The sequence below is a fragment of the Mustela nigripes genome, chromosome 7 (genome assembly GCF_022355385.1).
Source record: "Mustela nigripes isolate SB6536 chromosome 7, MUSNIG.SB6536, whole genome shotgun sequence".
NCBI classification, from domain to species: domain Eukaryota; kingdom Metazoa; phylum Chordata; class Mammalia; order Carnivora; family Mustelidae; genus Mustela; species Mustela nigripes.
This window is the reverse complement of record NC_081563.1, coordinates 30,155,436-30,168,000: the sequence shown is the minus strand read 5'-3', so window position 1 is coordinate 30,168,000 and position 12,565 is coordinate 30,155,436. Positions and strand designations below refer to the sequence as shown.

At 42.6% G+C, this 12,565-nt stretch overlaps 1 protein-coding gene and 1 long non-coding RNA gene across 3 annotated transcripts in view; one reads left to right on the top strand and one right to left on the bottom strand.

The window, feature by feature from the left end:
* Positions 1-6,139: 6,139 nt before the first annotated feature.
* Positions 6,140-9,546, bottom strand: LOC132022280 (uncharacterized). Its single transcript, XR_009405571.1, has 3 exons — positions 9,241-9,546; positions 6,376-6,643; positions 6,140-6,288 (listed from the first exon to the last, which is right to left on the bottom strand). It is a non-coding gene; the product is annotated as an uncharacterized LOC132022280 (long non-coding RNA).
* A 128-nt stretch (positions 9,547-9,674) lies between these two features.
* TTC27 (tetratricopeptide repeat domain 27) overlaps positions 9,675-12,565 on the top strand; it is a 169,957-nt gene continuing 167,066 nt past the window's right edge. The window contains exons 1-3 of one of the 2 annotated variants that reach the window (XM_059405454.1): positions 9,675-10,003; positions 11,141-11,318; positions 11,722-11,851. In XM_059405454.1, coding sequence (XP_059261437.1) covers positions 9,916-10,003; positions 11,141-11,318; positions 11,722-11,851 — 396 coding nt within the window. In that variant the 5' untranslated portion in view covers positions 9,675-9,915. The remainder of the gene's footprint in view (positions 10,004-11,140; positions 11,319-11,721; positions 11,852-12,565) is intronic. The other variant, XM_059405453.1, reaches the window with a different exon arrangement.

The following is a 12,565-nucleotide window of genomic DNA, read 5'->3' as shown; positions in this document are numbered from 1 at the left end:
GGAAAGAGAAAAATGATAGCTTCACTGGGGAGAAACCTGGCAGGCACTCACTACCTTGGCCAAGTAATGAAGATTCAAAACACCAGCTGCTATCAGGTACTACCTGAGATGATGTAATGAGAAAGTCATGTCGCCTCTGTGGTATTTTCCCCAAAATACATAACCTCAGTCTAAGTCTCCAGAAAACAGAGAAACCCAAATGTAAGAACCTGCCTGCCAGTACTCCTATAAACTGTCAAGGTCAGAGAAATTGTCACAGACCAGAAGTGACTAAAGAAGCATGACAACTACATCCAGTGTGGGCCCTAGGTTGGATGCTGGACAGGAAAAGGACTTTCGTGGAAAACCTGGTGAAATCGGAATGAAGTTTGGCACTCAGTTAAAAGTAAACGTGCCAGTGTTAGTCCCATAGATTTGACACGTGTACCAAAGTTCTATAAGATGTTACCATTGGGTGAAACTGGGTGAAGGGTGTACGGGAACTCACTGGGCTCCCTCTGCAACTTTTCTGTAAATCTGCAATTATTCCAAAATGGGGTTTATTAAGAAAATAAAATTCCTGACCATAGTAAGCTATATGTGGAAAGGGGTAAATATAATTAAAATATTCAGAGGGCCTTGACAGAGGTTTTAATTTAAGAATTTGATACGTTAAGTGTGTATATTGCATTTTAAAGGGGTTGCATTAAAAAATGGTGTTGGCAGGGCGCCTAGGTGGCTCAGTGGGATAAAGCCTCTGCCTTTGAATCAGGTCATGATCCCAGGGTCCTGGGATCGAGCCCCACATCGGGCTCTCTGCTCAGAGGGGAGCCTGCTTCCTCCTCTCTCTCTGCCTGCTTCTCTGCCTACTTGTGATCTCTGTCAAATAAATAAATAAAATCTTTAAAAAAAAAAAACCAAAAAACCGAATACTGAGCTGAGAAGCTGTTTCTCACCCAAAATAAGACATAGCCTGCCTTTGTGGGCGGCACATCAGAAACAGTGCGTGGAAGTCAAATAGATCCCTGACAGGAGTAGATTGGCATTTCGGCCAGGTAAAGGAGGCCAAAATGAGCATTGAATCTCACAATTCCAGATATCTTATGACTGGAAGAATTTTCCATAGGCATCTTCTGACTCTTTACATTTCAAGACTTGTGTCTCATCCATTGCCACCTCCCTCTGGTGCAGAGCACTACAGGACTTCTTTACTTCACCCAGGGACCCTCAGCCTGTATTTTTGATCCATATTTGGTGAGCACAGGGAGCTGGCTGTAGGTGTATCATCAGAAGCTGTGTCTACACTGCAGTGGTTAGAGCCCCTTAATTATCTGTAGAATCGATAGCAAACTACATAAACCTATCTCACCAAACCAAAACTGAACACATTCTCAACTCCCCAGACCCCCTATGTTACCCCTAAGTTGCTGTTACCACAGCCCTCTAATGCCATGTGACTGGAGAAGTGTGTCTGAGTGGAAGGCAGGATAGACTTAACTGACTTGAAAATATCTTACTTTAATATATCTTTATTAAAAATTTATTTATTTGACAGAGAGCGAGGGAGGGAACATGGTCAGGGGGAGTGGGAGATGGAGAAGCAGGATTCAAAAGGTACAGGGATTTTGAGACTATCTTGGAGTTAGATTTTTTGGGGGTGAGGCTTATTTTTCCAAGTAAAGAAACTGTTTGGTGCTTTGTCTCCTATTTTTTAGAATGCCTTTTAGATACACTATTTTTTTTCTGTCAGAAGCTTCCCACGGTGATCATTGTTAGTCTAACTAAGTAAAGCAGGTTTTTTTTCCCCTTTTCTTTCCTTTTTTTTTTTTCATTTTTTGTTTGTTTAATTTTTCCAATGTCCAGGGAAAATTCAAGAATTAAGATTGTGGCATGGTTTTATATAGGAGACAGAAGTTCTTCCAGGAAACAGTTTAGACTTTGAGATATACAAACTTTAACACACCAAGAAGTGGGTCAGTGAGATTAACAGTGTATGGTTGGTAACCATATTTCAAATTTTCCAGTTTGAGTGGGGTGGAAGCCTGCTAGTTCTAGGCTGTATGACTGATGACCCAATAATCATTGATCTTAGACTTTAGCTTAAACAAAATGACCTTCTTTCACAAACTGATAAGGCAGGGAGTGAGTGCTTCTGTGAATATTGTACAGGGTATCCACTCAAAGTTTGATCCACGGTTTTTTTGCAGATCTGTCATCCATTGGCCAACAATATCAGGCCAACAACCTCATGGCCAGCTTGGATTGGAGTGGAGACTTACTGGATATGTGTATCTACACATTCCCTATGGAATACTCCCTTAGACATCCCGCAGAGAAGGACAATTTGGGACAAAGGAAAAACACACGCAGCAAGACTTTGTACCTATAGACCAACATCAGCCAAAGTGGAGCAAGCTGCACGGTAAGGAGCATGGTAGGCCACGTCCAAGGTGCCCCCCGTGGTCCCTGCCTCCTTCCCCTTGCATGTGGGCTGGACGGATTCGTGAAGGGATACTTCTGAGATGAGGTTGCAAAAAGACTGTAGCCCTGAACTGGATCTCCCTTTGAGAGAAGCCTCCTGCCACATTGGGGACTTCCCTACAGGGAGGCCATGTGGAAAGGAACCGATGTCTTTGGCCAACAGCCAGTGAGAAAGGAAGGCATGCTGCACAATAAGCTTTGGAGAGGATCCCCTCCTAGTTGAACCTTGTTTATGATAGCCTTTTTGTTAGAGACCCTGAGCCTGGGGTGCACAGCCAAGCTCAGAAGTTGTGAAATAATAAATGCTTGTTGTTTGAAACTGCTGAGTTCTGGAGTGATTTTTTTTTACACAGCAATAGACAACTGATACGAGCAAGGGATGGCACAAGTATTTGTCAAATGATGTACCTTGCAATCAAAAAGTGGAATGATTGGGCACCTGGGTGGCTCAGTTGGTTAAGCAACTGCCTTCGGCTTGGGTCATAATCCTGGAGTCCTGGGATGGGGTCCTGTATCAGGCTCCCAGCTCCATGGGGAGTCTGCTTTTCCCTTTGACCTTCTTCCCTCTCATGCTCTCTCTCTCTCTCTCTCTCAAATAAATAAATAAAATCTTAAAAAAAAATTACTTCCCAAAAAGAATTAAAAAAAAAAAAGTAGAATGGTCTTATGAAAGATATAGGTCTGATTGCCAAATCGGCTACACCTCTTTACCAAAAGGTCTGATTTCTTAAAGTACTAGGCCTAATGACATTAGATGAAAACTTACTTCATTACAAACTCAACTGTAGGAGAAAAGAATAAGTTCAGGGTGGAACACGACGTAACTATTGTTGACACTAACTCACCTGACAGCAGAGCTGAAGGACAAATGGGAGTCTCAGCTCAAGGTGCCAGTGTTAGTCTGCAGGTTCCCTGGGATGTTGCTTATGAGGGTCTTTTTTGTTTGTTTGTTTGTTTGTTTAAGATTTATTTATTTATTTTAGGGAGAGTGCCTGCGTGAGTGTGAGAGTTGGGGGAGGAGCAGAGGGTGAAGGAGAGAGCATCTTTTTTAATTTTTAAAAAATTTTTTAAAAAAATATTTTATTTATTTATTTGACAGAGAGATCACAAGTAGGCAGAGAGAGAGAGAGAGAGAGAGAGAGAAGCAGGCTCCCTGCCAAGCAGAGAGCCCGATGTGGGGCTCGATCCCAAGACCCTGAGATCATGACTTAGGCCAAAGGCAGAGGCCCAACCCACTGAGCCACCCAGGCACCCTGGGAGAGAGCATCTTAAGCAGATTCTACAGTGAATGTGGAACCTGTGGTGGGGCTCCGTCTCACAACTCTGAGATCATGACCGGAACCAAAATCAAGAATTGGATCCTCAACCAACCGAGCCACCCTGGTGCCTCCCTTCACAAAAATGTGTTAAACCATGTTTCTTATAATAAGAGCTAGTCATCAAAATAATTAAAATAATTAAATTATTGGGGATATTGAGGTAGTCTATTGATTGGCAAGTATTGTTTGCATAAGTAATGAAATAAAGATACATAATTAGATTATATATTTATTCCATGGATTGTTGACTTTATTTTTACATAATCTTAATGATGTTTTAGTGCTTAGTTCCTAGGGCTGTGGTAACAAATTATCACCAACAGGGGGGCTTAAAACAACAGAAATGTATTCACTCACATGAATGAGTGAAGTCAAGGGGAGAAAGAATCCATTCTTTGCCTCTTCTTTTTCCTGGTTCTATTAACATCAATAAACTAAAGAATTAAAGATATATAATGTAATTTTATTCCAAGTATATAAATTTTATTCCAAGTATATAAAGTTTGAATGTATTTTCTTCAAAGATGTAAATTTAGGTAAATGTTAAGTATCAAGTTTTCTATTTTTCTTCTAAAACATCTAAACTTACTAAAATTAAAAGCAAAATACAAACTATAATCAATGACTATCAGAACTTAAAATCAGTGCTGGTTAAAGAAAGTTAGACCTGGGACACCTAGGTGACTTAGTTGGGTAAGCATTTGCCTTAAGCTCAGGTCATGATCTCAGGGTCCTGGGATCAAGCCCCGTGTCAGGCTCCCTGCTCACCATGGAGCCTGGTTTTCCTTCTCCCTCTGCCTGCTGCTCTCCCTGCTCTTGAGCTTGTTCTCTCAATCTCTCTCTGGCAAATAAATAAAATCTATTCCAAAAAATAAAGAAAGCTAAACTTTAAAAATATCCAAAATATTTAATCCAATCTTTTATACAAACAAAATTCAACCGTTGTAGCATTTGATGTTATCTAATGGCTGATGTGAAGACTCTCATTTGAATGTTACGTCTGAGTTGTTTAAAATTGTGAAATGCTTTCCAGCCACTGTCCATATATGTGGTAAATAAAATTTATTTCAGGAGTACCTCCAGAGCCAAAAATAGAACACAAATAGTAAATGAATGAGCATCACTACTGAGAAAAGTCACTTAAATATGAAAGAATCTGTTGTAGTCATGCCAAGAGGGAAATTTAACAAGTAATATGTAGAGATGCCCTTTCTCTAGAGTCCGAATAGCCTAAATCAAGAGGGCAGCTGTTCAAGGTCACCCTATGTCCTTGGATCTTGAATGAGAGGAACCCTCATGTATTCTTTGATTAATTTGGTGTTTGTGATTTATGGGTCCCTGTAGAGCTCCCTACCCAAGCCATGAGGCCCCCTTCTGTGATTCTAAGCATCCAGAAGAGTTCTAGAATCGAGGGAGGGATGGCCCTCTCTAAGTAGGGCTGGTTGGATCGAGTCCAGGTTGTGTGAGTCAGAGACATTGTTTCTGTATCTACATTTATGTCTCCTTTGTATGTGTCCTGCATGCAGTAAAGTCTTGTTGAACGCCTTATAGTTTTTTCACCTGATTGAAGACCTATCGAGGGATAGGGCCTTATTTTGCTTTGTGGGACAAACAACACCCTTCAGGGGAAGCATGCTGTGGTTAGAATTACATCTAGGAGCCCCAAAGGCAAAGTAAAGCCTAGGGGGACACCACAGGGCTGCCTGGCTTCAGTCCCCACTTACCAGGACAGTTTTCGAAGAAGGAAACATTTGCAGGATCTGGTTGCTGTCCTGTTCTGTTCCACTTGACTTACATTCCTATCAAAGTCCTACCTCAACCACATACATTCTTTCTTTCCTCTGCTTCTAGAGTCTTTGCTGTTGGGGATTTTCAGCATCTGTACTGACCTTGGCTCTGGGGTTGTTTCCAGTGTGTTCGCTGGGGAAGTTATTTCACTGATTTACCTGCTTACTCGGACCTGCATACCAGTCACATACTTCTCATCATCTTTATTCACCAGATGTACAGAGCATGGAGCCATAAGGGTCAGGCTAGATTGAGATCCTAGTATAATCTTAGGCAAGGTACATACCTCTCAGTTTCCTTATTTGAAAATTGGCTTAATAATATTTGCCTTAAAGAGTTATTGTAGGGGTTTCCTGGGTGGCTCAGTGGGTTGAGCCTCTGCCTTTGGCTCACGTTGTGGTCTCAGGGTCCTGGGATCCAGTGCTGCATAGGGCTCTCTGCTCAGTGGGAAGCCTGCTTCCTCCCCCCCCCCCCCCCCCCCCCGCCTCCCTGCCTGCCTTTCTTTGATTTCTTTCTGTCAAAAAAAAAAAAAAAAAAAAAGAGTTATTGTAGGGGCGCCTGGATGGCTCGGTCAGTTAGGCTTCTGCCTTTGGCTCAGGTCATGATCCTAGAATCCTGGGATTGAGCCCTGTGTTGGGCTCCCTCCTTAGCGGTGAGTCTGTTTCTCCTCTGCCTCTGCTTCCCCATGCATATGCTCTCTTTATCTCAAATAAATAAAAATCTAAAAAAAAAAAAAAGAAAGAAAAGAGTTATGTAAGAGTTAAATGAGATATCCATTTAACCGTGTTTAAGACCATACTGGCTTTACCTTATACTGTCAATCCATGTTAATTTATTTGCTGCAGGACAGAGGCCCAGCTATCTCTCTTGAGGGTTAGCGGTGGTTGTGGGACTCTGTTCTGGGAGTCATAGTGCTTCAAAAGTGCAGAGGAGGGCGCCTGGGTGGCTCAGTCTGTTGAGCATCTGTCTTCTGCTGGGGTCAGGATCCCCTGGCATTGAGTCGTGCATTTGGCTCCCTGCTCAGTGGGGAGCCTACGCTCCCTCTGTTCTTCCCCTTACTTGTGTTCGCTTTCTCTCTTTGAAGAAAAAAAAATGCAGAGGACCCGCATGTCAGGTGAAGGCTTTTGAATATTAGTCTCGGGAGATCAGATTTTATGTTTTATACAACATTTTTTTTTTAAAAAAACAGCATTATTGAGGTATAACTGACATAGGACAAAGAAAAAAGTGCACATATTTTAACTGAACAGTTTTTCCATATGTATATTCCCATGAAACCATCAGCACAGATAGTGAACGTATCTGTTCACTCCCCAGAAGCGTCCCTGTCCATCCCTGCTTTCCTCTCCATTTTCCCATCTCCCTGCAACCACTGATCTGCTTTCTGTCATTAGGGATTAGTTTGCATTTTCCAGATTTATATAAATGGACTCATACTGTATATTCTCTGGTTTTCTGGCTTATTTCACTCAGCAAAATTACTTTGGTATTTGTGTATATTATATGTATCTATAGTTTATTCATTTTTATAGCTGAACACTATTCCATTGTATGAATAGATCACACTTTGTTTATTTGTTCATCTGTGCATGGATTTGGGGTTGTATCCAGTTTTTGGCTATTGCTAAAAATGCTGCTACAAACATTTAAAAATTATTATTATCATACATGAGATTTGTTAATGAATATGAAAAAGGATTGAAGGGTCATGAAATGCTGGTTACAATCCTGCCTCCTTTTTACCACTTAGAAAGATATGAGATAGGATTAGTTAAAGCACATAAATGTATCAAGCCCGAAGCTACTTGGAGAAAGATGTCATTTATAATACAGTTTAACATTCTAGAGTAAACACGGCATGTTGAACATATGCCATCTCTCCTTCTTCAAAACCCACTAAATCTATGGAAAAGAAAAAAAAATTAATACATGACCCACAGGGAAAGAGAAGACGAGATGAGATGCCCTGTTTGGGAGCTAGTAACTGATGTTGCTGACCAGAGAAAGCCCAATCCTAAAAACGCAATGGGAAAAGCTGAGGCAAACTTGTATCTACACTGAAGAATCCCCGAAAGACACAGCTGGGAGCACTAGATATCCCTGGGACTGAAGGTTTTGGGGTGGGAAGAGGAAGGGCTGAGGAGGACCCCAGCAAAGCTGAGTCAGTCAGTCGGAACCCCTGGCTCCTTCCCCTCCACTCCCCTTCCTCCTGGTCTCTACAGGGTCTGCTATTCAGACTGGGGCTTGAATGCTGAGACTCCCAGACAGCCAAGTCACTCAATTCGTCCCAAGTAGACATATCCCACTCCCCAGCTCAGGATCCACTCCATTTTTTTTTTTTTTCAGTAGATACTATGTTTTTTTCTCCCATATTTTTATTCTGGAGTCCATTTGCCTGAAGAGAGATGAATATACTTATTTTCATTGTCAAGCATATCTCACTTAAAACTAACTTTGAAATTTAGAAAAAGCACCAGGTTCACTGTGAGGGATGACGCAGCTCTACAGGCAAGTGAGGAACCTGGCTGGGTGGTCAGCGTGTTTCTGCTTTTAATAGCTCTAACAACCGTCAAATGGTTTAGACAGTGCTGGATTTTGTGCTTAAAAAACCCACGAGGGGGGCGTCTGGGTGGGTGGCTCAGTGGATTAAACCCTCTGCCTTGGGCTCGGGTCATGATCCCAGGGTCCTGGGATGGAGCCCGATCCGGCTCTCTGCTCAGCAGGGAGTCTGCTCCCCCCCCCCCCCACCTCTGCCTGCCTCTCTACCTACTTGTGATCTCTGACGAATAAATAAATACAATCTTAAAAAAATAATAACCAGGAGGACACACTGATTAAATATCATTCCTGCGCAGATGGTGATAAATTACTTCTCAATTAGAAGGCATTCTAGGGCATCTGCTCTTCTCCGCTCAGTCCAGGTCTGGCTTCCTTTGGCTCCTGGGGGCAGAGGCTGAGCATCATTCCCTGCACAGTCGAGGGAGGAGGAAAGTGGGTTGAGAATTTAGTTCACTCCTTGGAGCCGGCACTGGCTGGGCTCTTTCAGAGATCGCTTGCCCTTGATTTCTCCAAGAATGCTGCGTGGTCAGGGTTCCCCTAACTAGTGCATGACATTTTCACAGTGCAGGATTCAGGCCCTTTGGGGCAGAGTGTCTCCTTCCGCTGAGGCCTGGCTCCTTCGGCCGAGGGGCGGGGCTATGAAGAAGGGAGGAGCGAATGAGGCTCCAGCGGGGTGCTCAGCCGCAGGCACGCGGCGGGGGCAGGGTTGCGACTCAGCCTGTCCTCCACAAGCTTCTCAGCACCAAGCCGCAGGGTCACAGGTCCCATACAGTCAGGATTCATGTGACGGCAGCGTCAAAACTTTCCTTATACTTTTTAATTTTTTATTATTTATTTATTTATTTTTAAATATTTATTTGACAGAGACCACAAGTAGGCAGACAGGCAGGCAGAGAGGAAGGGAAGCAGGCACCCCGCTGAGCAGAGAATCCGATGTGGGGCTTGATCCTAGGATCCTGGGATCATGACCTGAGCCAAAGGCAGAGGCTTTAACCCACTGAGCCACCCAGGCGCCCCTCCTTACACTTTTTAAATAAGTTATTTATTTATTCTATTTAGTTAGTTAGTCATGTATGTGCGTAATCTCTACACACAGCCTGGGGCTTGAACTCACTTCGCGGAGCTCGAGTCGCATGCTCCTTCCACTGAGCCAATCAGGAGTCCCAAAACTCTCCTTACAGTTTCATTCTCTTCTCTGCGCAGGTGGTTCTTGTGTGCTGGTCGACTCCACTTCAGAGGGTCTCTAACTTCCTGGAATGTACCCGAATGTTGGTAGCAAGGGCCCACATGCATTCTGCGTGAAGGACCTTGGTTAGGTAGTCAGGGGGATTCTGATCCAAAAAAGTTGAAGAACCCAAGCCATAGGCAATTCCTCTATCCTTTTGGCAGCACAAGACCGTGCCTTCCACCCGCGTTTTAATCCCAGTACTACACCTCTTAGCACCGCCCCCACCTAGGGCGGGACTGAGATTGACCGCGCCCTCCAACCCGCCCATTCCCTGTTCGGGGCGGGGCATCTCTACTGGGCATGCTCAGTACTAAGGATTTGAGTCGTTCTCCTAGGCGGAAACCCGAGTGGAGTGTGTTTTTCCCAGGATGTCCCGCGCTGCTGTCATGGCCGCGTCCATGCGACGATGTCTGCACATGGGCTTTTAGAGCTGTGGGTGTATTCATAGGATCTGTTGCCACTAGATTTCGGCATCTTTGGACCCTCTTCCTTTCACTTTCTTTTGTTGACTCCCGAGTGACCCTCGTAGAACCCATTTTGGCTGCAGCGTTGTCCAGAGTGATGTGGATACCCGAGCTGGCAGTTTTGAGGGGCTTCCCAACTGAGGCTGAGCGGCAGCAATGGAAGCAGGAGGGAGTCACCGGTTCAGGTGAGAAAAGCGAACCTGTCAGGAACGGAGGCCAGCGTGTGGACTGTGAGGGGAGAGTGGTGCCGGCTGCGTTCTCATTCTCCTAGTTTTGTTTTTCTGCCGAAATCTAGCTGATCCCTTAACACTTTGGGTTGTTGCATCCTCGATGTGGTGGGCGGGGTCCTCTGGGTTCATTGCCTAGGCTCAGTGATAACGATGGCGATGTCAGCTACTTTTCTAAGTCCCTAACATTTAATGTCATTTAATCCTTATAATAGACATTTAAGATATATACTACGTTTAGTTCCTTTCTGCAGGTGGAGACGTTTAAAGACAGATTGTTTAAATAATTTATTCCAGGGTCCATAATTGATAAGCTTAAAAGCTGAAACGAGGCAGCAAAGATAAAATTCTTGTGAACAGTATCACATTTACTGGAGAGGAGGTGTTGAAAGCATATTTACTAGTGATAAATGTGAGATAAAGGCATATCTGGTTGTGAGATTTAGACTGTACCCGGAAGAAAAATAACAATTTAGTTCAGTATCTAAGTGGTGTGTGTGTGTGCATACATGCAGTAGGTGCTTCTGGAGAGGTAATTTTTGAAGTCAGTCTGGTGATCTGATAAAGTATCATGGAAGAAATCAGATGAGTTGAATTTTGACTAAAGGGTAAGACGTGGAGAAGAGCTCAGCAGGAGAAATCACAAGTGTAAAAATGTGGAGGCAGGAATGTGTATGGGATATTGTAGGGACAATGAGAGAACCAGGTGTTCCTCAGGGAGTATAGTGGGGACAGGAGAAGCCAGATTATGAAAGGTCTTAGATCCCTGATTGTGGAAACTTTTCTGTTGTCAGTAAGAATCTTTCGAATTCTCAGAAGGATGGTAATATTTACTAACGAGGAATATTATTCCTGTGTCTAACTTCTGCCTTGCTGCTCATTTTGTGGATGGGCTGCTAATGTAGAAGTGATGTTCATAGAATACTGGGAATTTGCTCAGTGCTTTGTGACTAATGTATAGTAAGCATTCTAAGGATATACATTTTCTTTCTGCATACTAAAATGTAAACTGGTTGATTTACCTAGTAGTGTTATCCTTTACAGTGTGAAAAAAATTGGTCTTTTAGATTATTGAACTAATTTTTTATATTGCAGAGAGTGGATCCTTCTTACAGTTGCTGCTAGAAGGGAGCTATGAAGCCATATTCTTAAATTCATTGACTCAAAATATTCTTAACTCAACAACGATGACTGAAGAAAAGGTAGACAGCTACCTGGAGAAGCAGATAGTAACGTTCTTGGATTACTCAACAGATTTGGACACAACTGAAAGGTAGAATTTTGTTTAAAATTTTCACAGAGTGAGACTGAATACATTTAACAGTACTTTGCTCAGCATAAGAGAGTGGTTTTAGTTGTTGTTGGAAAACTTGTGCTCTCCAGTATGGCAGCCGCTAGTCACATGTGGGTGTTGAGCACCTGAAATAGTGCAACTGAGGGACAGAATTTTAAATTTCATTTAATTGTAACTAAATTTAAAAGAGCTGTATGTGGCTCGTGGTTATAATATTCGACATTGAAAGATAAATTGTTGGGTTTCAGAAATTTTGTTTTGTGGTACTTCGATAATCTCTATAAATATTCGTTAATAGTTCACATTTTTCTTAGTAAAACTGAAGTGAAATTGGTTGTGGTTATATAGTGGTTCATATTTATTTTTTTATTCTTATATGCAGACAACAGCTCATATTCCTAATTGGTGTAAGCAGTTTGCAACTTTTTGTTCAGAGTAACTGGACGGGGCCTCTCGTTGATTTACAACCTCAGGATTTTTTGCCATCCATTTTGTTCCAGCAATTCAGTGAGGTATGCTTCTTAGAAATATTGTATATACTTATTATTGTGTTTTTTTTCCTTTAGGAACTCATCTTTATAAACTGGAGTTAATAGTAAGTAGGAAAAAAAATACGACTTTATAGCTTGTACAAAATGTACTAAGAATCTTTGGTTGTTGATCAGATTTTCAGGTATTTTCAGAAGGTCCACTATCAGGAATGGAATTAGAGATAAGTGTTAATAATCTGATGGTAGAGGGGTTCCTCGCTGGCTCAGCTGGTGGAGTGTGTGACTCTTGATTTCAGGGCTGTGAGTTTGAGCTCTGCGTTGGGCATAGAGCTTACTCTTTTTAAAAAAAAATTTTATTTATTTCCAGGGAGAGAGAGTGAGAGTGAGAGAGTGATAGTACAAGCAGGGGGAGCGGCAGGCAGAAGGAGAAGAAGACTCCCCACTCAGCAAGGAGCCTGATGTGGACTCAATCCTAGGATGCTGGGATCACGACTGGAGCTGAAGACAGACTATCAACTGACCGAACCACCCAGGTGTCCCAGCATAGAGCTTATTTAAAAAGATAAAATAGGGGCATCTGGGTGGCTCATTCGGTTGAGAGTCTGACTTTTATTTTCAGCTCAGGTCATGACCTCAGGGTCACTCTCTCAAATAGAAAAATCTTTAAAAATCAATCAGTCAATAAATTATATTTTAAAAATCTGATGGTGGAAGTGGAAAAAAGAAGTAGAAATG